This window comes from Mytilus trossulus, chromosome 4 (genome assembly GCF_036588685.1).
Source record: "Mytilus trossulus isolate FHL-02 chromosome 4, PNRI_Mtr1.1.1.hap1, whole genome shotgun sequence".
Classification (NCBI taxonomy): Eukaryota; Metazoa; Mollusca; class Bivalvia; order Mytilida; family Mytilidae; genus Mytilus; species Mytilus trossulus.
Genome location: NC_086376.1, coordinates 93,301,207 through 93,328,304, shown reverse-complemented (window position 1 = coordinate 93,328,304; position 27,098 = coordinate 93,301,207). Strand labels below are relative to the sequence as shown.

General features: G+C 32.2%; 1 protein-coding gene across 2 annotated transcripts in view; it reads left to right on the top strand.

The window, feature by feature from the left end:
* The first annotated feature begins 8,545 nt into the window (after positions 1 to 8,545).
* The window catches only part of LOC134716347 (microtubule-associated protein 1B-like), a 33,336-nt gene continuing 14,783 nt past the window's right edge, over positions 8,546 to 27,098 (top strand). Inside the window, exons 1-3 of one of the 2 annotated variants that reach the window (XM_063579284.1) lie at positions 8,546 to 8,734; positions 24,287 to 24,379; positions 25,859 to 25,873. In XM_063579284.1, coding sequence (XP_063435354.1) covers positions 8,602 to 8,734; positions 24,287 to 24,379; positions 25,859 to 25,873 — 241 coding nt within the window. In that variant the 5' untranslated portion in view covers positions 8,546 to 8,601. The remainder of the gene's footprint in view (positions 8,735 to 24,286; positions 24,380 to 25,858; positions 25,874 to 27,098) is intronic. The other variant, XM_063579286.1, reaches the window with a different exon arrangement.

Sequence of the window (27,098 nt, the reverse complement as noted above, 5' to 3'; positions counted from 1 at the left end):
CTAAATCTGTAAAGCCGATCAAGTATTTTTTTTAATTATACATTCTAAAACATTTAAATAATGGATATTCACAATAATTTTTGTACAATAAAACCAAAGTTTTATTGAAGAAAACATGTTTGCGTATTAATATCTTCCCAAATGATACGTCTCTAGACTTTTCATCCACTAGACCCATAAAGTCCGTTCAGTTGAAATCAAAGTAAAAGTGCGGGAATATTTCAAAGTACACTTTTGTATAGATCTTTGAAAGGGTAATTGAGCTAATTTTATCAGACAGATATATAAAACTGTAGAAATATGTCTGAGATCATATTTACTATTTAATAATTTAGTTAATTTCAGCTATTATACCACAAAATTCTTGCCTTTATAGAGAATTGACTGTATGGTTTCATCATCGGAAAATATGCAAGTCCTCCAACAGTATATCTTATAAGATTTATAAGATAAGACTAGATAAGATATATATTTTAATACCAATTAAAGGTCATTTCGTGGAACATTCGAAAAACGACCGCTCTTCTAATATCAAAGTTATTAACCAAAGAGAGATAATTTTCATATCCAAAATTTGGTCACAAGTTAAATTTGAAATAATTGAACATATTCCATCAGAAGTTTTTTTTTACTAACATACTTATTTAGTGTGAGTCAATTTGTTAGATATATTCAAAAATTTATATTGTCCAAAATGTTAAAAACTTCAACAAATGACAACCAAGAAGTTATCATTATGTGAAGCTCTTATTATTAATTGTCTGCATTTATGAGCATCTTTCAACAGACTGAATTCAGTTTTAAGATATTTCAAATCTTTATCAGTATTAATAAACGACTCTCTTAAACAATTGACTTAACAGAGACAAAATACAAGTGGAAAATGAAAGTAAAAAAGTGTGTTGATAACTTTTGGTCCGAAAAACTGTTTACTGAAGCCAAATCAAAACCGTCATTACGGTACTTAAATATCAAAAACTGTAAAATTGGTGTTGTTAATTCTATATGGAAAAATGCTGGTTCAGAACAAATGTGTATACGTAAAGCCTGTTATAAGATCAAAAAGCAGGAGTACCACCGTTCAAAATTTTCAAATGGTCAAAAATCTTCAATTTGTCCGCTATGTGAGGAAGGAACTGAAAATTTAGAACATTTTCTTGTCGTATGCTCTGCCTTAACAAGTATTAGAGACATTTTTATCTCAAAGCTTTATACAGTTGTTGTACCAAAGATTGGAACCGTTGCATGGACTGACATTTGCGTTAGTAACTCGAAAATGATACAATTAATCTTGGACTGTAGTCATTTCGAGTGGTATCATGTGTTAGAGAAAAATGACATTAATTTGGTGGAATCAATCACTAGAAGCCTGTGTTACTCGCTCCATGAAAAGCGTAGTGTGCTCCTTGAAAGTAAATAAACATTTAAAAGTTGTAAGGTTTTCCAAACCCATAGGCTGTAAATAGATAAAATTGTTTAAAGATAATGTATAGTGACTGGAAACAGATGTAAATATAAAGCAACAAAATTTTACTGGATGAACTCCAGGTTCTCCTGATAGAGGAGGGATTTCCAGAAGGTAACAGGTAACAGGTAACAGTACATTGTATCATAAAAGAGGGACGAAAGACACCAAAGGGACAGTCAAACTCGTAAATCTAAAACAAACTGACAACGCCATGGCTAAAAATGAAAAAGACAAACAGAAAAACAATAGTACACATGACACAACATAGAAAACTAAAGAATAAACAACACGAACCCCACCAAAAACTAGGGGTGATCTCAGGTGCTCCGGAAGGGTAAGCAGATCCTGCTCCACATGCGGCACCCGTCGTGTTGCTTATGTGATTACAAATCCGGTAAATAGTCTAATTCGGTAGGTCAAATTCATGAAAGGGAAGGGGATTGTAGTTACGACGTAAGGAACATATCTGATATCATTTGTGAAACGGTTATTCCATAACGGTCAACCAACTCGTGATGGCGTCCGTAAAATTTACGAAGGGATGATTTCAACTTCACCATTTGGAACTCTTGGTTTAATAGCTTCCTTGTGAGCAGTAACCCTCTATCAAGAAAATCATGATAGGAAATGCAAGCACGGGAATATCGTATCAATTTGGAGATATGTACCCCGTATGCAGGTGCTGCTGGAATGTTGCTACTTAGAAATGGAAAGTTCACAATTGGAAAGCTGAAATCATCTCTTTTGTCGTAAAGTTTTGTCTTCAACCGACCCTCATTGTCAATTTCTAGATGTAAGTCAAGATATGAAGCCGACTTAACTGTATCTGTAGTATCCTTTATCTCCAATTCGATGGGATAGATGCGATCTACATAGTCACCAAATTTTGAATTGTTTAGTGAAAGAACGTCATCTATATAGCGGAAAGTAGAGTTAAAGGATATTGCTAACTTCTTATCTTTCTTCCTAAGAAGTTCCTGCATGAAGTCAGCCTCATAATAATAAAGAAACAAGTCAGCAAGTAGAGGGGCACAGTTTGTTCCCATTGGGATGCCGACAGTCTGTTGAAAAACACGTCCTCCGAACGTAACAAATATGTTGTCAATCAAGAAATCAAGCATCTTGATAATATCGGTTTCAGAGAATTTTTTGTTTGAATCAGAATGGTTCTTTACAAAGTATGATTTATCCCTCCTTAAGACAAGATACTTGTATCTATGCGATGTATGCGAAATGTATGCGAAAACGCCTTAGTTCTGACAGAGACATATAATACAATATAATTGTATTATATGTCTCTGGTTCTGATTATTCAGCAAAACTTACAATTATTTTGTGTACACCAATTATGTATAAATTTTGATAACTTGAAATTAAATTTCTAATATTTTCAAGATTAAATAAGGAAGATTTTAATGTATTACAGTTTATTGAATTTGCACATTTATACCCCAATGGGGTTGAAGGCATACGTAAACCAACAAAATAATTTTACAATACATAATAAAAGAATAATAAAAGAACAAAACATTATAAACATATTACAAGAAACATTATAACCCTCCCCATACCTCTGAATTATAGAACAGAATGGGTTTAATAGTAAAAAATATGTACATTACTTATGGTTTTATTCCCGGAAACATTTATAAAATCCTTGTTGGAATAAAAGAAACCTGCGTGAATTTGAATTTGAATTTGAATTTGATTCTTATTTGAATTCGAATATGAATTTATGGTATTTTGAACCGAAAAAACTTTAAGCACATTCAGGACGAAGTAAAAAATAAAAATCTGCAGTTAAAGATTTGTTTGCTATGGGTGGTTGGCTTTACATGTTTTGTAGACTGATTTCAAGCTCCTATGTTACACAACGTTACATTGCTGGGTATTTCAAGTGGTGCCTTCGAACATGTTACGTACAGGTTGAGAAACGTTACTCCATCACAAAGTGGATAATCGTTATTGAATAGATTCAAACGGATATGTTTCAATTGCTGTAACCACAATCAGGTCCTATTTTCCTCGAGTGTGACATCAGAAGTTTGTACTTACACGACGGGTATACCATTTGTGGAGCAACATTTGCTTCCCCTTACAGAGCACCACAGATCACACTGGTTTTTTTTTCTTTTTCTTTTATGGCTTTGTGAGTATCAGTATTAGTAAGTTTTCTATGCTGGGTTTTGTATATTGTATATTGTTATTTTGTATTTTGTATATTTTTCGGTTTTTTTTTTTTTTTTTTTTGCTGTTGTAATGACGTATTCAGTTTGTAACCGATCATACTAAGATTAAATAGCCCTTTTATGGTATCTTTAGCCTCTCCTTAACAATATAGTAATTAAACCATGTTACATTTTACAGTTGACAAATCAAGATAACTTTGCACCTATTAAAAAAATCAGCGACAGATAACAAAAAAGTCATTCAAATACAGAATAACTGCACGACAACACCGACGAAAAACGAAAACCCAGTGGGGTTAACACGTCCATAACACTAAAAAAAAACTGAACAGCAACTACATGCACGACACCTGCCAAAGGGATGAACCATGGTGCTTCGTAAGGGTTACGATAGTAATTGGTAATATAAGTTGTAAATATATAAAAAGAGAAGAGGTGGTATGACTGCCAATGAGACAACCTCCATAAGAGACCAAATGACACAAAAATCGACAACTATAGGTCCCAAATGGCCTTCAACAATAAACAAAGCCCATACCGCATAGTCAGCTATAAAAGGCCCCGAAATGACAATGTAAACCAATTCAAACGAGAAAAGTAACGGCCTATAATTTGTGTACAAAACATGAAAATCTGCAACACATAAACAAACGACAACCACTGAATTACAGGCTCCTAACTTGGGACAGGCACATATACATACAGAATTTATAAGTATATTTGACATGTTTGAAATTGGAATTGTACTCAAATGATCAATTAATCCAATAATTAAGGCTTTTAATTAAATGGGCATCTAAAAAGTTAAAATGTGAATATATATGTTCAAACTCTTTTATGTCATTTTTTGTAGCAATAAACAAACAAAAAACTATGTCAATTGGACATGCTTTGATACTATATATGCCCTTAAATTTTTTCTAGATAACATTTTTGTTCGCTTTGGGGATTCCGTATATCGTCAGGTTACCGGAATTCCAATGGGGACTAACTGTGCACCACTTATTGCGGACATATTTTTGTATTGCTATGAGTTACAATTTATGACAAAAATAAGCAAAGACCCATCGAAAAAACGTCTGATAAACAAATTTTATTAATACTTTTAGATATTTGGATGATATTTTGGCTCTTCTTTTTTTTAACGATTTTTGAACTTACTTCAAATAAAGCTAACACTAACAATGACCACTGCCCTTTCCTCGATCTTGATATCTATATCACTAACGGAAAGCTGAATACTAAAATTTAGGATAAAAGAGATAATTTTTCATTTCCTATCGTTAATTTAAGAAATAATTCATGGAAGCCATAGATTATTGGAAATTTACACATGGCCTGGGCCGTGATATTCGAATTTTATCCTGAGCGTTAGCGAGGGATAAAATCAACGAATATCACGGCCCAGGCCATGTGTAAATTTCCAATAATCTATGGCTTCCATGAGTTATTTCGATTCTAATAGGACAAATACGATCATTAAAAAAACTGAAGCGAGGGTGGGTAAATCTGTGTGTATGGCTGTTCTTTTTTACTCCCTGTTAGATAAAGCTCATCATTTTAATAGATCCGTAGCTTGCACGGATTATTTCGTGAACAACCGCTGAAAAAAAAAATGTTTCATTCTCAAAACCAACAATTGTCATGTTGATTTATATGTTTTTTCCCGTGAGCTACCGTCAAATCCAAAGTTGACATTTCGTAACCAATGAGCCGCCATGTTGACTTGCTGAAATCAGTACATATGCGAATAATGCAATAGAATAGAAAATCAAACATAACCTACCTTGCTAATCAATTTTAATACAATTGTAAACGACATGTCAATAGTTAACGTAACAGAAAACGTTCAACTCTAGAGTTTTCATTTGTATGACGTCATGTTTTGAAATGACTTAAATGCGCCAAAAACATTAATAGACTTTCGCGGAATTTTATTTAAATTTTATTTTGTTGGTTTCTCCGAGCTCTTATGCATTACATCTTTTTATTATGCATCCGAATAAGAATAAAAGTGATTTTGTCTTTTCTGAATTGCAATTTTTAAAACAATTAAATCGACAAAGGGTTTGCAAATAGGTTTCAATACATGTGGATTTACGTGGGAAGTATATTGTAACAGCCATTATTATGTACACCACGGAGTCTGCGCTAAGTATAGATATATCGAGAATTTTATCACAGTGTTGTTTACAAAGCGAAAGAAGCACGTCATATTAGAATATTCATTTTTAGATGGTGACGTTCCCTTGTCACCATCTTACGGTGTTTATATATTTCAACTTGTGCGGTTCGCTCGTGTATGTAACAATGTTTTAGATTTTAACGAGAGAAATTTATGTATTACTGAAAAATTATAACACCAGGGTTTTCGATATCACAAACTAGTCAAAACATTTACTAAATTTTATCATCAGTATAAGGACATCATTCGTAAATATAGCTCAACATGCAGACTTCTTATACGTTCAGGTATTTCACATCCAATTTTTATGGAAATATTCTTTATAAAGCACAAAGGTGCCAGTATTCACCTCAGAAACTATCAAAACCTTTGAATAGATTTATTTAGAAGGGATATAGTTACGATACTGTTGCCAGGTCATTAAAGATTACATACGTTGGCGTTAATATTGATTCACTTATAGGGTCTTTGCATCGAACTAAACACATTTATAAAAAAAAAAACAGTTGTTGGCATGACACGGGTTATGTTCTTCTCATATATGTTATGATGGTATGATACTTATAAACCCTTACGGGAAGGAGTGTGCCTGATGTTCATATGAAAAAATCATAATCTTTCAGTCAGTTCACAAGGAATCTATTAAACCAAGAGTTCAAAATGGTGAAGTTGAAATCATCCCTTCGTAAATTTTACGGACGCCATCACGAGTTGGTTGACCGTTATGGAATAACCCTTTCACAAATGATATCGGATATATTCCTTACGTCGTAACTACAATTCCCTTCCCTTTCATGAATTTGACCTACCGAATTAGACTATTTACAGGATTTGTAATCACATAAGCAACACGACGGGTGCCGCATGTGGAGCAGGATCTGCTTACCCTTCCGGAGCACCTGAGATCACCCCTAGTTTTTGGTGGGGTTTGTGTTGTTTATTCTTTAGTTTTCTATGTTGTGTCATGTGTACTATTGTTTTTTTGTTTGTCTTTTTTCATTTTTAGCCATGGCGTTGTCAGTTTGTTTTGGATTTACGAGTTTGACTGTCCCATTGGTGTCTTTCGTCCCTCTTTTAATTGAAGCCTGGAGCTGGCATGTCAGTTAAATCATAGTCTGTTGTTATTTATGTATAATTGTCATCTTGTTTATTTTCTTTGGTTACATCTTCTGACATCAGTCTCGGACTTCTCTTGAACTGAATTTTAATGTGCGTATTGTTATGCTTTTACTTTTCAACATTGGCTAGAGGTATAGGGGAGGGTTGAGATCTCACAAACATGTTTAACCCCACCGCATTTTTGCGCCTGTCCCAAGTTAGGAGCCTCTGGCCTTTGTTAGACTTGTATTATTTCAATTTAAGTGTCCTGTGTACAATTTGGAAATTAGTATGGCGTTCATTATCACTGAACTAGTATATATTTAATTAGGGACCAGCTGAAGGACACCTCCGGGTGCGGGAATTTCTCGCTACATTGAAGACCTGTTGGTGACCTTCTGCTGTTGTTTTTTCAATGGTCGGGTTTTTGTCTCTTTGATACATTCCCCATTTCCATTCGGCTCAATTTTATTCAAATCTTATCTCGGTGCTTTGTATCCATTGTTTTAGGTTACCGTAATTGCACGTTTTTGTGTCTCGTAACCGATCGTTTGAGTTAAGCTAGTTGCTTCTAAAGTGTACAGTTTGTTCTCATGTTATGCTGTTAATCCACTGTCCATTTAAGGGGAGGTTTGGGCGCTCACTAATATGTTTAACACAGACACTTATTTTCCCGTACATATAATACCTTAATATGACGTGCTATATGAAGATTTATAGAGGGAAAACACTTTGATTTAGAGACAAGAGCCTGTGGTGTAACCCTGACATATTCTTAAAATACCTGTCTCAAGTCAAAAGCTTGTATAGTGCAGTGGTTGTCCTTGGTCATATTTGTTTTTCGTCACAGTAAAGTAAGTTGTGTTAAATTATGAATTAAGCCGTTATATCCCCGTATAAATTGTTGCACATTAATCAAATTGGATCCTTTATAGATTCTTTATAGCGGTATATAGCCTGCGACTATTATAAGGTATGGGTTTTTCTTATAGTTGAAGCTTCAAGGCCGTACCGGGTTGCCTATACTTGCTTTCTTTCACTGTTTATTCCAAATCTGTTGATAGTTGTTTCATTAGCAATCATACAAAATATCCTTATTTCAGTGAGTACTGACTTATCAATAGACTAAGAATAAGAAAACTAAAAAAAGGAGAATCAGTTCCTGAGGATTGTTTCCCGTATCTTTAAAGTGTGGCGGTTCATTTTCGTCTTAAGATATTTGTAAACTTTTCCTGCAGTTTCATTATATCCTGTACTATTACGAAGAAATTAGAATTGTACAATAAGAGAGGCAAATATGTTTTTGTATAAAAAGAAAAGGGTGTGCTATGATTGTCGATGAGACAAGGCTGATTCACAACCTCAGTTCACAACTATCCACCAAAAACAGTATTACTTTCTTAGCAGAGGATGAAGGTTATGAGCATTTTTCGCATGTTAATACAATGAAAAAAGTTTTAAAAAATACAAGACTCCTAAAGTTAAACTGGAACAACCATAAAAACTGACCAAAAAAATATTAAAAAAGAATAGACATATTTTGAGATTTCCCCTACATTCACTCGAAGTACATCGGCACTTTCTCTTTCACTTGGTAAAAAGAAGAATTCCGACTGCTTACTTCCGGTTGATTCTGACCGGTATCATTTGTGTGTGGAAACATGATGGAGACAGATACTCAAGCTGATGCTGATGGAAGTAATTTGCGACAAGTTTCAACAGCAGTGCTGTTAATTGTCGGAGAGCCTGCTACAGCTGATCATAAAAATTTAATTCTTGGAGAAATAACCAAAGGTATTTAAAATTATAATTGATTGGGGATAGTTGATCGATGCCGGCTAAAATATTTGTTTTGCTTTTATTTTCCAGACATTTTAAAGCATAAAACAATTATTATGAAATCTTTAAAAAGGACAGTGCTAATCTTATATTTTATTATTTTATCATTTCTGTCATTGTAGCCGGGCGATGAAGTCATTTTTGATCAATCAGTTTATCGGACATTTTCCGTGAGTCACCAGATGGTGCTTTGGGAATACATTATGTTAATTCATTGCGTCTGTCTGAATATATAAATCATTGCATGCTATAGTAATTACAAAAAGATAACTGATTAAACTTTGTTTTTACATAGTAATCGAAAAGATCAACTAGGTCAATGACATTGTACACAATGACAACTTATTTATGAATGAAGCTCACACCAGGTAATCCATCAAAATTCATATCTGGTGTGACTTCCTATAGAGTACATTGAATAAGCTACTTTAAACTATATACATGCAGACCTTGCTGAAATACTTTTTAATATTTATAAATCTGCTTTACAGATTATTGACTGTCTAAAATTTAATGCACTTGAAAAGTTATAAAAAGATATAACACCACTTTTTTCAAAAATGTTGGACCATTTTTTTTTTTAGACAACTTCATTTTCTAGATGATAAGGTCAAATTTGACATTTAGTTTTTCTTACTGAACAACATCAAAAGATGAAAATTAAGAATGATTGTAACTCTCTCTTTAAATGATACTTTGTTCGTGTTGTTTTCTTAATGTCCAGTAGCAAATATTTTATTATATTTGGGAAATAAAACTTTAACACATTAAAGACAAATTTTAGGGGCTGCCAAAATTTATTTCAGTTGATTTTAGTTTTGGGGATAGGTTTGGTAATTCTATTTGCCAAAATATCAGATAAAACCCCTTCAGCCTCATAATGGAACAAAGGCATTGGCTAGGATAAAAAAAAATCTAGACCTATGCCTAGTTTAAATAGGAACCTGATTGTATTTCTAGGGACAACTATTGGTGATCCCCTAAAATCTAGAAACCCAGGTAACAGTTCAAAGGTATATTATCTGCAAGTGCAATCACTCCTATATTTTTCTTGCAATACACAGCTTATTGTATGTGTATAATACACTAAAACATACAGTTGATACATTGTTATTGTGTGTCAGACTTAAATGTTTAAAAAAAAAACAGATTGCATTCAACATGTTAAATCACAAAGTTTTTGTAAAGTAATACACATTATGTAAACATGCTGAATGAGTCACTCGAAAGGGAAATCATTCAAGTTACTTGGTTGGTGTGTACTTTATGACATAACATTTTAAAGCATTGATTTGACAGATGTGCAAAGTGCATGTTTCCATGAATTTATGGTTCATGTTTACTCATGCAGAAATATTGTTCAAATTAAAAAAATATATGAGACAGTAAGGTAAGAACTTAATTAGATTGGGTTTAAAAAAAACAGTAAATTTATATACACATTTTCAAAGCTTGTTTTTAAAGTTTGATTATAAATTGATAAACAATTCAAAGTAGAAGGTTTTTTTTATCAGTTTATAATTCATATCATATATGTGAAATTTGATAAATGCTGGTCTATAAAGTAAATAAAAGAGCACATAGTTAATAAAAGAGTACATAGTAAATAAAAGAGTACATAGTTAATAAAAGAGTACATAGTAAATAAAAGAGTACACAGTAAATAAAAGAGTACATGGTTAATAAAAGAGTACATAGTTAATACAAGTACATCAGGGGCAGATCCAGCAGGAAAAGCGGGTATCCCAACTGAGGTCCCAACCCTTTTTTATAGGGGGTTCCTACTATATGTCCACATTCAAATGCATTGACTGTCAAAATAAACCCCCACAACCCACAAACCCCTTCTAGAGCTGCCACTGTACATAGTAAATAAAATAGTGATGTGGTATGATTGTCAATGAGACATGTATCCAATAGAGTTTACATGACATTTCAGATGTCAATGTAGGATAACACAAGTCTACAGAAGGGAATGCACTAAAAACATGTTATAGTTTAACTTATTTGTTTATTTTCATGTTCATCAGGTATCAATCATCATGTGTTATTTAGTGAAACTTCCTGTTTAAATTTCTTTTAAAATAACCCAAAAGATAGGCATATAGTTTTAACCAACCAACAAAGTAAGGTTTCTCACCCAAAAATAAAGACAGTTGGGCAGGAAAAACAGACATATATATACTTTTGATTGAACATATATAATGTTCTATATATATAATAACATAGGCATCATACAATGTAATCAAGTGGACGATTTCAACAAAATAAAACATACATGTAGTATAGGAGGGTACAATGATTTCATTACATGCAGTTTTTAAAATAAAAACAAAATCTGATATTTTTTTATCAAATTTGTTATTGCATGTTCATAGGGAAACACAGTCATATTGTTTAGAAGGGCATAAGTAATGAGGTCCATGTAGGACCATTTTTTGTCAGGAAACACTGGAAGATAAAGTTACTTAAAATCAGCTGATTTTATACACATCAATTTTTCTAATATCAATGAAGCTATTTTTCACATGTTTTTTTTGCATGGGTCTAATCAGAATTTCATATATTTATTTATTAAACTGTGAAGACAATCGGGTCCTTAATGCTATTGGTAAATTTATTAAAGTGAATATGAGTTAGTAATTGTATTGTTACTGTATGTAAAATAATGTTTGTATCTATGTATCTATCAAATTAACATTCTTTTTCCTTATTCATGTATGCTCTGTATGCCCCTTGTGGGCCCTTAATTGGAAATGAAATATGTTCTGTTCTATAATAGGTCATGTTTGAGTTTGGAACTGGATAAAAGCGGTGAAGGTTCATTTTACAAAAAACCCAACTTGTGTGTCTAGTTTATCAGATGACCTTAGAAAACCTTAGTTGATCAAGATTAACCTTGTACATAAGTCTGTTTAAATACCTGCTCACCTTAGATCTTGAAACAACCAGGTATTTTAAAAGTATGGTTCATTCATTCATACATCTAGTCAAGACCTATATGATAAAAGGGTCTCTAGAGTTCATATAATTTATTACAGACTAGGAATGTAAATAATTAATGCATTACATTACTAAATTATATTTTGTTTGGTCAGTTTTGACATGGTCCCTCACGGGACTGTTTGTAAATGTAAAGGTATTGAAGAAATTTATGGAATTCTCAGTGTGATGATCACATGTTTTTTCAATAGTTGTTTACATTAAATGAGGCTCAGTGTGACTACACTTTGACATAACATTGAAAAATGTTAGCTTGAGGGGTCTGTAAATTATTTAATGTGTGAGGTAATAGAATTCCTTGAAGAAAGTTTATAGGGATGTGTAATGATCATGTGTAATGAACACCATATGTTTTTTCACACTATCACTTTCCTCTTTTTGGCTGTTTATCTTGTAACTGTCAATTCTACCATAGATGTAAGACCCACATCTATGATTCTACATACAAATGTATGTACTAGCATCATCCTCATGATGCAAATACAGAAACATTTTTAATGTGTATCAATTCTGCAAATGTATTTTACAAACTTAAAGTTATTTTTCCCACTATAGTATGTAATCATAATTAATCAGTACTAGTCTTTTTGTACTTTGTTTATTTTAATTTATTTTAATCCTGAAAACTATCTATCAGTTTGAATTAGGTTCCTTTAAACTTCACGTACATATGACATTGAAGGTTGGTGAACCATCATATCTTAAACAGTCTTGTAAAACCAAAATCTTTTTAAAAAAATTACAACAAAAACCCTATTTATAATTTTATGTAGTAACCCTTTCTATCCTATTTAGTGGCAACCTTGATACACTTAATGTAACTAATGCATTGGTTTAATAGGCAGATAATATTGATTATTTTATAATGTGTGGCAAACCAGAAATTACATGGTCACTGTAGACACCCAGCTATTGCCTAAAGACCCTTTCTATTGTGCTTGTAATTTCAATCACTTCAATCCCTTGTGGATTTGTAATTGAGATATAATTAGTAAATGACCATATGTTAAGTTAATATTGATAATACATAAGATACTCCTCATTTCATATAAATGATTGAGGCATCTGGATGTTATGATAAGTCTGTCATGTGGATAAAAGTTCATATGGTCAGCTTATTAAGAATTCAATTTCATTATCAATGGCATATTGGTTTTAACATATCTTTTGTGATCACCAGCATATGGACAGACCATGCTCTTTGTCTATTGATTAAGTAAAGAGATAAATAATTTCAAGATATAAGATAAAAAATATGTAATTTGATGTCTTCTGTTTTAACCAACAAAGTGGACAAGTCATTGATGTAGTTATAATACATATATTTTTTGTCTTCTGTTTTAACCAACAAAGTGGACAAGTCATTGATGTAGTTATAATACATATATTTTTTGTCTTCTGTTTTAACCAACAAAGTGGACAAGTCATTGATGTAGTTATAATACATATCAAAGTGGACAAGTCATTGATGTAGTTATAATACATATCAAAGTGGACAAGTCATTGATGTAGTTATAATACATATCAAAGTGGACAAGTCATTGATGTAGTTATAATACATATCAAAGTGGACAAGTCATTGATGTAGTTATAATACATATCAAAGTGGACAAGTCATTGATGTAGTTATAATACATATATTTTGCGCTTGGACGTTTATTTTGTGTGGTTTAGTGTCTGGGCTTTGTTTGTTGTTATAATTGAAATTTGTATTAAACTGGTTGTTTATTATAGATCATTGTACTACAGACTTTTTGTTTTTCTAAATTGTTATTTTTTTTAGCTACTTTGTTTTCTATTTTACATAGATTTGTCCCTTTAATGTTCATAATGCTACAACAGGGGCATTAAGTTTTACCCTTGTGCATCCTTACGCCCCGAAGTTGGTGTCTGGTCTTTAACTTTAGTATGCCTCAACCAAATGCTATAAAACTTATACACAATGCTCATAACCACACAATACGGGTTCTGTAAGACTTATTTATAATTTTGACAAAATGTATAACTTACAGCTTTATATTATTAATTCTATCAAGCTTGTAATTAAAACATCTGCTGATTTTTGTGAGCTGTTCAATACAGTGGGGGTAGAAAAATCCAATTTATATTCACAATAAAGTAGTAAATTTCAGGGGTAATTGTTAATAATCATTATTAATAATAATTGTAGGTTTCATTTATCTAATTGAATAAAAGCACTTAGCATAACCCAATTTACATAGATGTCTGTAGGTCACATAAAATTGGTGAATATTAGAAAATCTGTTGTTGTTATTCCAATACAACATTAGATATTGATTGCATGTGCCAGACAGGTACTGGTACATGGATGAACTAAAGTTTAGATTTTCTCTTGTCTCCTCCTTTGGTTGCTTGGTGAAATATCAGCATTTTGATTTAGAATTTTTGGTATGAAGAAAATCTGTTGGATGGATAAACATGCAACAACAATCTTAAGAAAATTGTCAAAAGACCAGTTAATTCAAGTTGCTACTTATTCATTATATGTTATGATGAATATTCAATTAAAACTGCATAGTTTTATTGTCTGAATTGTGTATCATAGCCAGTGGTTGGACATTTCACTCCTTATTTCTTTATTTCTTCTAAGGTTGATGTCTATATTTCATATAAACATTTACAGCATATACATGTACATGTACCACATATATATTCTGGCAGTAAATTTAGGCAACAAATCTCTTTTGATACAAATAAAGTTAACAAATGAAAAATGGGGTAACAACAATTTCCCTTACTATTAAAAGTAAAACTTTTCCATTTTTCTAAGAAGCCCAATTTCCCCCTATGATTCATTCTAATCGTCACCTGCCTCTGTTGTGTATGTTAGCATGATTAACCATCATGAACAAAGCATAATACCTGCAGTTGTTAAAACTTATTGTTTATTGTCTTACAATCCCACTGAAGTCACACTTTAATTTCCATAAAGTGTATTGTCAGCCATTGATATATCAAGTTATTCCTAATATTTCATTAGCTGGATCTCATGTGCATTCACCTGATATCCTCTCTTTTCAAATGTAATGTCAGAATTTCATTAAATCTGTAAGTTTTCTCTTTAATGACAAATGAGTATCATTTAATTGGTCTTTTCATTCAGGAGAAAATGGTTTAAGATGTTTGATGAAACTGAACCCAGATTATGTACACTGTTAAGATATCTTATCTTACACCCACTCATATTGTGAGTACCTTGTCTTGTTTCTGTAATTAATCGATCATGTGGGACTACAAATTGAAAATTTTAATTTCATGTTTTCACATCTATTATCAAATGTTGATTTCTTTTGGTCTGAACCTGTGGTAAATTTGACTAGTACTTGGTTTGACGATTATAGAAATTCTTCATTATTAAAACACTGAATATTCAGTTTTGCTAGTGCATATAACCATTGTCATCCTTTGTTTCTTAGATATATGTCTTGATAGAATATTAAAGCTGTGGTTTTTCAAAAAAGGATTAAGTAGAGATATAAAGTAGCATGGTGCTCTTGAAATATGTTTCTTATGTCCTGCACTGGTCTGAGTGGACAGAGCTAGAATTGTCTCATTATTGGATGAGACAGTATTATAGGTATAAATAAGATATTAGACAATACCTGTGCCTATAGCTGATTGATACACCGACCTGTGTAGCCTCTGTCCTGCACTGGTCTGAGTGGACAGAGCTAGAATTTCTCTCATGGTTGGGTCAGAACTTAAGACATTATTGTAGGTATAAGTTAGATATTAAACAATACCTGTGCCTCCAGATGATTGATGCACCTGTCTAGCCTCTGGCCTGCACTGGCCTGCACTGGCTTGCACTTGTCCTGCACTAATCTGAAACTCTGAAAGGACAGAGCTAGAATTTCTCTCATTGTTGCTTCAGACAGTATTTTAGGTATAGGTTAGATATTAGACAACACCTGTGCCTACAGCTGATTGATACTAGTACACCTGTCTAGCCTCTGTCCTGCACTAGTCTGAGACTGAGAGGACAGAGGTAGAATTTCTCTCATTGTTGCTTCAGACAGTATTTTAGGTATAGGTTAGATATTAGACAACATCAGTGCCTACAGCTGATTGATACTAGTACACCTGTCTAGCCTCTGTCCTGCACTAGTCTGAGACTGAGAGGACAGAGGTAGAATTTCTCTCATTGTTGGTTCAGACAGTATTGTAGGTATATGTTAGATATTAGACAACACCTGTGCCTATAGCTGATTGATACACCTGTGTAGCCTCTGTTGGACACTAGCCTTCACTCTGTCCAGCACTAGGCTGAGAGGACAGAGGTAGAATTTCTCTGATTGTTGATACAGACAGTATTGTAGGTATATGTTAGATATTAGACAACATCAGTGCCTATAGCTGATTGATACACCTGTGTAGCCTCTGTCAATCTTTCCCTCATTATTGGCAACCTTCCTGTTGGAATGATCAATCTATTGTAGCATACTCAATGTATGTTCTAGGCTTAAAGACTTTCTTAGATTTATAGACAATACATGATCTTCTTTCAGGACTTTCATTTTTTCCTGGAAATTTATGAGTAAATGTTTATGGTATTTTAAGTGCTTGCAGAATTTTCTCTTTGTTTCAATTGTAAAAACACAATTGTCTTAATACTGTTGTTATTCTTATGTCATTTTCACAGAGCTGGAGATAGTTCAGTGCTAATTTCAAGAGAGAGTGTGTATTAGAATGATGCTGTATTTTACATGTGTACATGTATATTATATTATGTACAATGGCGACCAAAACAGAATGCCATTGAATTGATTGTGGACAGGAAAGGGAAGAATATTTAGGTAATCCTGGAAATATGTTTGGAATCTAAGGTTGTCTTCCTGATTTCAGTCTATACACAAATCTCCCTGATATTCTGTCTCTAACCTGGAAATATGTAGATCATGTGGCAGTTTGGAAATCTCTGTTGTATTTATGTTTACTTGTTTCTACTAATACCCCAGTGGAATCTGAGAGGGCATTAAGTTTTACCCTTGTCCATACGTCCCAAGGTTGTTTCTGTTCTCAAACTTCCATTATGAAACTTATACACAATTCTTAAACCATAAAACACAGATCAAGTTTGAATTTTTGCATCACTTTAACCATTCCAGAGTCATGCCCCTTTAAAATTGAAAAAAATGCTGCATTTTCGTCTCTGATCACTAACTTAAGTTTGCCTCAACCAAATGTTATGAAACTTATGAAAATGTAGTTGTTTATACTAGTTTTTGGAGATCCCAACCCCACCTTTTAAATGTTTTTCATCCAAAATTTGAACCTAATTTTTGATGTATATGTTTTGTCTACTTGGTTCTACTTGCTTATGAAAATCTTTCAAATAGTCTGAAGCTTGTCTGAGTTAATTAAAACTTTCTTGTTGAAAGTCACTTTAGACAACACTTCTGTGGATAATTACATGGTGAAAGAGAAAGTTAAAAAACATTTTATCTGATGGTAGCTATTGATTGATGGTTATACAATGTCAGTTTCCATCAAAGTTACTCAAGTTTTAAAAAAAAGCATAAATTTGATCTCGGGTTAGATAGTAAATGTTCTTGTGAAAAACAGTTACTTTTTAAAAACAGGAATGAAATAATTGGGGTAGACTCTCAAAAAAATACAGTAAGTGTAATGAGGAAATCGTCAGAAAGAGATTTTTACATAGTCCTTGGAATGAATTTCAATAAGATGAAAGAAACAATGCTCTTTCTTATGACAGTCAGATTCAGTTAAGTAGTCAGTTTTATTAAGGAAATGAAAACTTTCTTTCTTTTAAAAATAATGAGTATGGACCAAAAACTTCAAGCAATATTTTCTCTGAAAGGATTCTTATTTATAGCATAATAGATCACTTCTTTAGACAAAAAGAAAACCTGACTGAATGCCCTGAAACAGTGATGGTAAACTCAATAGAGGAGATTTTTGTTTTGTTTTTGCCTTAAGTACATTAATAAAGAGATGAAGCGTGCACCAAAGTTGTTCCATACTATCTGGGTCAGCATCACACAACTATAAACCTGAATAATTCAACCGCTTGTTACATATTGTCTCAATTACAAACTCAATACAACCATTATATCTGATTTCATTGAGTAATATTAAGAGTCAGAAGCTTTTGATCTTTATTAAAAGTGATAGTAAAAATTTGTAAGAAGGAAACATAAAACAACATGGCATATGGTTTATGAAATATTGGCAAAAATTAGGTACACGTAAGTGCACCAGAATAAAAATAAATTATGTAATTAAAAAGTGAAAATTGTAAGTATGCTGTTGTTTTGGTTTTATTGGAACAGATCCATGACATGTGCATTTAGTTTAATGTTGTAGAAAATTTTGGCTTTACTTCAGCTTTGTTAAGTTAGTACAGGAAGAGGGATTGCTAACAAGACTACGGTTTGGCTTCTGATTTTAATTGTCTGGAGTTAACATGGAGCTTAGTCACCATCAGATGAATATTACAGAGGTTCTGGCTCGTGTCACTGGCAAAAACTCAATATTCTAAAACTGACACTGTAACTGTCTTCAGTGTGCTAAGTGTCAAGATTTAGTTTGGAAATATACAATTTTGTCTGCTTACCATACCTGGACACTGGGCACCTGGTATTGCCCCTTTTTTTTTGTGAACCTGAATTTGCCATGTATAAGTCATATGTTTTTTTCTTCAGAAAGCTGACCGAGAAGTCTTATACCCTGGTTCATATTTGTAAGATTGTTTTCTAAAATAGGTACTGGTAGTGCCTGTTGATTGTCTTTCTGTTATTTTTTGTTTTTTACACCCATGGTGACTTTTGAGGTTGTTGATTTCTCTTCTACTTTTGAAATTTTTATTGTTTTTTAGTTATTTTCTGCCTCTTTATTGTGATATGGTTCAGGAATTACAAATGGCCACGTTTTGTATACATCTTGTAAAGGAGTACTTGTGACAGTTTCACTTTGCCTGGTAAACAACTTCAACTGAACCAGACTATATGTTTTACTACAGCTGATGCATGTGGGTTTACATTACTTTGTCTTGAGTCTTATATTATTATTTCTAGTCATTTATTCTTGCAATAATGAGCCATTTATCAAGTAAACCACATTTTACAGACATTCTACATATTGACTGGTATAAACTTGTCTAAAGAGATTGAGTGCCATATATAGCCTAGAATATGAGTGCCATATATATCCTAGAATACATCCCAAGGGTTTTGGATTTTATAAACGTAGGTAGTTAACAATAGCCTCTGAATAACAATATATTAACTCGCTGCATATAAGAAGATGATGTTTTGCACTGCTGGCTTGCAAATTGCTTTTAACTTTCAAAATTACTCTCTGTATTTAATTTCCAGGAACAAACTGTTTAACAGGAGGAAAACATGTAAGAAAATGTTTAACAAATTGTCAATACATGTACCTACATTAAAGATTGATGGAACATATGAGATTACAACATTAATCTTCACTGTCACAAAGTTGAAGGAAGTGGCTTAGATTTGTACCTAAGTAAAAATATAAAAGTGATTTACAAAAGACAAAATCTTAGCAGTGTTTGAATTTCATATAATTGCATTCTTTGCAGATATAATAGATAGTTTAATAGATAACTATTTGTTTATCAAGGTTAGCTTTCTATTTTACACAAACATCTAAAAACTTTAAAATTTTGGCTGCTTGTTCAAAAAGTGAGTGTATTGTTTGGCAAATTTTCTGACAAGTTTTGCACCGATCCTTAAATACATGTATGTTGAATCACCCGTTAGATTGCAGGACAGAGGTATATGTAAATACCTGCTGTGATATGTTTAATGATAAACAATAAGGAAACTCTTTCCACCAAAATTTCCATTTTGAGTCACCCGATAAATTAAGATTATGTGGTAATCAAAACACTGGATGATACAATTTAAAGGAACAGAAAAATATCATAGAATAAGATGCCTTTTCCATAAGAAAGAAAGCTTGAAAATTACTAAATCTTGCAATTTATTTTATTTTAATGGGATATTAGCAAACCTATCTTTAGTATAAAGACTTAGAAAATGAGAATTCAATGTAATTTTCTTAAAAATCTTGAAAATAATACTGTGTCCTAAGATTTTCTGGAACTTTATAGGTAGCTGATTTCAGCAAAGTACAGTTATTAGATAGACCTCAAAAACACTTGGAAATGTAATTTTTTACCTTGAGTTTCATTATATTTATTTTCATAAATGCAGGGGCGGATCCAACCACTTTAAAAAGGGGGGGTTCCCAACCCAGAGTAAAGGGGGGTTCCAACTATATGCTCCCATTCAAATGCATTGAATCGTCCCAAAAGTCCCAAAAAAAGGGGGGTTCCAACCCCAGGACCCCCCCCCCCTGGATCCGCCAATGAAATGGCATGATGGATGCCATCCAACAAAATATCTAAGATTTTTCAGGTTGGCTAAAGCAGTTGTCATGCACAATTTTCTGTAAAAAGGTATAAATGCTTGGAAACTATCATTCTTAAAAAGGATTAACTTGATCCTGTAGTCTCCCCTGTTGGGTCTTCACTTCTCCTTGTTTAGCTGCCAGGACGACCTCTTCTCCCTATAATTCTGAAGTGTGGTCAGTGACCCCTGTAGTTTATTTTTTTAAATGCAAGAAGATACAATGGAAAAAAATCACAGCATCTATTTGTCTTTGTGTCTGTTGATATGGTTAACAAAAAGTCAATAATCGAATCAAGCTGACAATATCTGAAGGATAATGATATCATTAGAGAATATTTATTGACTTGTAGAAAAATGTCACATATGAGGGTAAATCCGAAGTCAATAATTCTTTATCAGGGCAGCCAGGTTTTGACATGTAGAAATAACATGGTTCTACCGGTAATCTAAATGTCAGGTTTATGGCAAATCTTTTAATGAAAAAAAAAAGAGAATTGAATGTATTTGCTGTTCATAAACTTGCCATGTGCTATCCTCACCACTTCATTTAAGCCTGTAAGTTTAACATTTATGATAAATGCTAACCGATTTTGGGCCCTTTCGTCTTTGGACCATGGTTTAATTCAGTGACTGATTTGTTGTAAAGTATTTAACTTTTCCATGGTAACAATTTATGTAGCACAAATAATTTCCTCTCTTCCTGTCATCGATCTGTGCTACTTGAGTTAACGTATCTGTCTATAGCAAAGAGAATATAAGTATCTGTCTATAGCAAAGAGAGTATAAGTATCTGTCTATAGCAAAGAGAATATAAGTATCTGTCTATAGCAAAGAGAATATAAGTATCTGTCTATAGCAAAGAGAATATAAGTATCTGTCTATAGCAAAGAGAATATAAGTATCTGTCTATAGCAAAGAGAATATAAGTATCTGTCTATAGCAAAGAGAGTATAAGTATCTGTCTATAGCAAAGAGAGTATAAGTATCTGTCTATAGCAAAGAGAATATAACGACTGAATTATTTGGGTTATGTAATAAGAAACGCTGACATATATATGTAGTTTTAGATATTTTCAAAATTTATTATTCCCTGTTAACCTGTCAAACACCTATGTATTCCTATTTGAGAGTTGTAACGTGACCTATAGTTGTTAACTTCTACATCATTTTGTGGAGAGTTGTCTCATTGGCATGACATACCACATCTTCCTATTTTTACTTACAAGATATTAAGCAAAGACATGAAGTATCATTTACAACATAGTCTTTTAGTTTGAAGAAGAACTACAAATTTTAACTGTTATAAGACCTAAAGCTATGTGATATATTAGTACAAAAACCGCAAAACAATGGAACTTAACTGTTTGACAGATTCATATAAACAGTGTATTTATTAAATATATATACAAATATATTTAGTATAAGCAAAATTATATATTTGTATAAACAGAAAGTTTCAGCAAGTGGTAGGTGGTAAGAGTATCAAAAGTTCAAATCTTCACACATTGCTGATATTTGTAAGAGGTTAATTCTCCAAAGATAATGAAGGTTAATTTCTGATAGTGAATATTGTTCTTTCAATCTTGTCTGATTCAGAGAAGAGAAAAAACATTTATTCTATAATAGTTTATCGACCAGTGCTTTCTGGACCAATTTCTTTAGGGAAATATAATACTTTATATAATTACTGTATTATTGAGCATAAGAGAGGGACACTAAGAAAAAATAGTTATACATGCATTTATACAATGTTCAATACCAGTCATTTGGGATGGCTGGTATTAGCTTGAATTCATTTAAAGTTTACTTGATGTCTTGTACTGTTTCATAATATGATAGGGTTTTAAGTGACTCAGTATGATTTCAATTTAAATAGATATATGAAGATGTGGTACGAGTGCCAATGAGAAAACTCAAATGCATGCAAATCTTCCTGTGTAACTGATGATACAACTTATGCTTGAAATGGAAAAATACCAGTAAATATTGAAATTTCACAAGTGTGTAAAAAAAGCAAGTTTAAACATACATCTTGAAGGAAAAAATGCTTGTATAAATTTAACAAGTGTGTAAAAATGCTAGTTTAACCATACATCTTTTATGAACAAAGCATGTTTTGACAATCTGTTAATACTGTATGTTGAGGAAGTGATAGCTCTGTGAAGCACATATGCATACATGTGGTTTTACTTAAGAGTGATTGACACTTCACCCCACTAAAGTTCAGGGGAACTCTTAGGTTCTTGTTTTCATTATTGTCTGGGCATACAATGAGACAAATGATATCATAAGATGTGGTAACATTGTATAAATAGATCTGACGTGTTAATTGAAGATTTGTCTTATGAATAAGGAAAGGTCAACACATCTTCAAAAATTGTGTGTGTGGTATGTTTCTACCAAGTTGTTATTAATTGGAATAAAAATAACTTTCTTTTAGGAGAAACAAAATTTGATTATATTTGTATATAGAACGGTAGCAAAACCTAAAATAAACATTTAAGAAATGAAGATGCCAGTCTTTTAAAACTCCTTGAAAGTTATGAATCATAGACACAATTTTCTATATATGGCTATTGTAATACATTTATAAAGCAATATATAGAACATTATTCATAAAAAAACTATGTGCTACAACTCTACTAAAGAAAGACGTATTGATTATGTGAACATGTTGGATGTAGATATTACAGAAACCTGTTACTTATTTACACATTCCTTAAATATTTAAAAAGTAAACTCTGTATAACGAGACTACTGAGTCTCAAGGCAATATATATAGTTGGGTTTTTTTTGGCAATCATAGTTTTCCACACAGAATTATTGTATTATAGGTCATAGGGGTTCTTGTGGTATTTTATTTGTTAATTGTCAAGGTCAGAAAGCAACAGTAGTAATGTAACCTGGAAACTTATAAGTGAAATGTACTAGTATCACTGTATTCCAAATTTTATAATTGGTAGACTTTGTCAAATTAATATAGGTCCAGAATACTGTAAAAATCTCAAACCTTTAATTATAATAAATATCTTTGTTCAACAAATTTTTCGCCCAATATATAATTTCAAAGCAAACTTTTAAATTAAAGGTATTCTATGTAAGGTATCATATCATATCCTAAGTAAATAGTTTTCCCTTTTCAATTATTTGTCTCTTCAAAAGCAATAACTGTAGGTTTCCTTGCTCAGACAGACGATTGGATTAAGGGTAAGGTTGGGATAATCCTCATTAAACAAAGTGGAAGAAAAAGGAAATGGTATAGCATTGAAATATTTGAAATTAAGCAGATGGATATGTAGTGCATGTAATTGGTTGTATGTAAGAAAATATAAAAACCAATACAACTTCCCATTAGTAACAACAAAAACCACATTTATTTTACTGTGGTGATGTATTTTGTCATTTTCCTCGTCCAGAAAGGATGTGTGATTTAAAGTGGTTCATAATTGGGTTACTTAAGAGTCTTCCGTTTTATAATAGTACTTTTCCCCCCACATGTTTGATGAAGGCTTTCCACTAATGACAATGTTATATATAGATGAATCTGTTTAGTAGGTCATACAATTGTTTTTTCTGCTTCCTTTGGTATTTTTTATTTCTGCTAAAAGGACTAGCATGACCCTAACAGACTTAAAATGATATAAGATTTTTTTTGAGGCATCTCAACTCCCCTTATGAACCACCTATATAAATTGGCAGTGTAAAGTATATATTTTCCTATTGGTAAGGGCTTTGCTTATTGATGAAGGTGAACCTGTAGTTGCTAACATCTGTGTGTGGCTGAAGCTCACCTTCGAGTGCAGTATTTTCTTGTTGTGTTTCAGACCCATCTGCTCTTTGGTTGGGTTGTTGTCTCTTTGACATATTCCCTATTTCCATTCTCAATTTTATTGGTTGGGTTGTTGTCTCTTTGACATATTCCCCATTTCCATTCTCAATTTTATTGATAGGGATTTTCAGATATAGGCTATGGAATATTTGTAAACATTGTGACCTCAAATACACTGCAAAGAGGGTCACAGACATACTCCTTCAGTCATGTCATTAGCATATTATTGACCTTTTCTTTTTCTACTTTCAGGTTTCCGTTGCTGGGACTGTGAAGATGTTGATATCAATGATGAGTTGGCCCACATTGCCAATGCAGCTGAGCTTGGTGTGGAAGGACCAAATGGTGGGTATTTAAACTGATATCTTGTTTTAAATAACATATATAAAAGACAAATAACACACACATGTTAAATTAAAGATCATATGAAAGATATAAGTAGAAGAAAGACTGATGGTTAACATAAGGAATTTAAGATGTCCAACATGTTAAGCTACAACGACCAAACTAAACTTCAACACTCAAACTTGACTTCTTATTAAAAAAATATCATCAATTTTTATTTCTTCCCTATACTCATAGTAAGTTATCTTTGATTTAAAATCAAACACTTAACAAATATTATTGACAAATTTGTATAAAATTCTATTTTTAGTAAAAGTAATGATTATATTTGGTTATTGAAAGATATCTAAGATAATATTTAAGGGGAGATAACTTTGACATTTCCTCACCGACTTTATAAGGAAGTACACCACTAATTCATGGTCCCATTACTTTCTATGTTAAATTCCTCCATTACAACCAGGCACACCTCTTTCATTTTAAGTTCAAATAAAGTGGCAATCAATGCATGTCAAAGCAACACTTTATGGTGTCTTCTACTGAAAAAATCAACATACCTTACAAGGCATATAAGAAAGAACTGGTTCCAGGAACTTTGGATGTACCAAAACAGGTACTTCAGATCTGACAAACAGACTAAATGTACCCTCTTTTTAAAATTTGATGCAGTTTTTTTAATATTTAAAATTAATAGTCCAAAAGTGTTCTACAATGATCACCAGTCCTTTGGCTTTCATTTGATGCCAAAAATACCTAAATATCCTACATATTTTGAAAGTTACACTCATGCGTAGGAACTATTTTGTGTTAAATATGTACTACTTTCTGGTATGTGCTTTCTGGCCGGGCCCGAATTAGTGGTGTTACACCATAAAGTGATATATCATGCACTTCTATTCCCAAACCGATTTACAGATTTAAACCTTTACTATTAATTTTCTGTCATAGTGAAATTGTGCATTGCATCAACAAAAATTTTAAAGAAGTAGATATAAAATTTGGGAAATTTCCATATATATAGTAAGTCAGTGCTGCTAAAGAAGAAATTAAAATGCAGTAAAATAAGGATATTTCACCTCTCCAACCCGTAGTGAAGTTTTGAATGCTATATTCGTTACTAAGTAAATTATGTATAGGCCCCTTAATATGAGTAAAGTAGGGTTCATATGTATTATTCAAAAGTTTATCTAGTATATATAGTTATATAGGATGCCTTCATAAAAATAAAGGTCCTATGGGTGCCATTATATTGATTAAGCGGACTCATTTTTTATGTGTGTCTATCTTTGACTTGATATATATGTAGATCCAATATTTTGACAAATTCAATAACTTTTGAAATGCACACACTGATTATCTCCCATGGTTTTGCCTTCACAATATTGGTCTATTGTTTTATATTTTAGTAAAAAATTTGATAAAATTACCTTAAAATTTATAAATCTATTAACACATGTTAAATGTTTTAAAACCCATCAGACAGTGAAGGAATATGTAAGTAATTTTGGTGGACATCATATTGCAAGGTGTTGTTTGTTTTTCTTCACATCACATCACAACAAATCATTTCATTTTGATAGACATTTATACAAAATACATTCACTCGATATCATGTACATGTATAAATGTTAGTTCTTGCTTGATATGGTTCTAAGCTAAATCATTGCTAAATTTCCTTTAAGCTCCATCAGCCTTATGAATACACACTTTACTTTTCATTAGACTTTTTAAAAAACACTTTGTGTTTTGAGATGCCCCCTTAGATATGGTATTGCATGCTGGGATGTAGATGTATTATTGCTGGTTATTTCTGGTTACTGCTTGTTATTGATTAAAACTTGGTATTACAGTGATTGATTTAATAAGCATGAATCATTGATTTGGTCATATGTCACCATGTATAGTAGTAGTTTATAGGATTGTATAAAAACAAATATTGTTGGAGATTTATGACAATAGGACAGATAACCCAATAGTCTGTGGGGAGGGGGAGACTAGTTCTAAAATACCCGAGTAAAATACATCTAACAGAATTTGAGAAACATAATTCCTATTAAGAACAATGGGGAAACTCTTGATACTTTTCAAGGATTCAATATGCCTCATGGCCTTGACAATTTATTCTCAAGTGATAAGTCATTTAAATTATTTGACTACAGGGTAAAAATAGAGTGAAAACATTTACAGTAATAAATCTTGAGATTTAGGCCAAACTGTAAGAGTTTATGTGTTACTATTTGTACAAATACCCAGTAAAACCCCAAATAGAGATAGATATTTTATTTTGTCTTAATTTGTACTTGGCAAAACCCCTTTGGAGACAGATATTTAGTTTGGCTTCATCTGTAATTGGCAAAACCCCTTTTGAGACAGACATTTAAATTGGCTTCAACTGTATTTGGCAAAACCCCTTTGGAGACAGACATTTTATTTTGTCTTAATTTGTACTTGGCAAAACCCCTTTGGAGACAGATATTTAGTTTGGCTTCAACTGTATTTGGCAAAACCCCTTTGGAGACAGACATTTTATTTTGGCTTCAGCTGTACTTAGCAAAACCCATTTTGGAGACAGACATTTTATTTTGGCTTCATTTGTCCTCAGCAAAACCAAGCTTCTAAATGTTGTTTGTGTCATATTCATATATCAAAGATGTCCAATAAAATTATTTATTCTGAATTCTTTTGCTGTATTTTTTTTCTACAGAACATTTGTAAATTG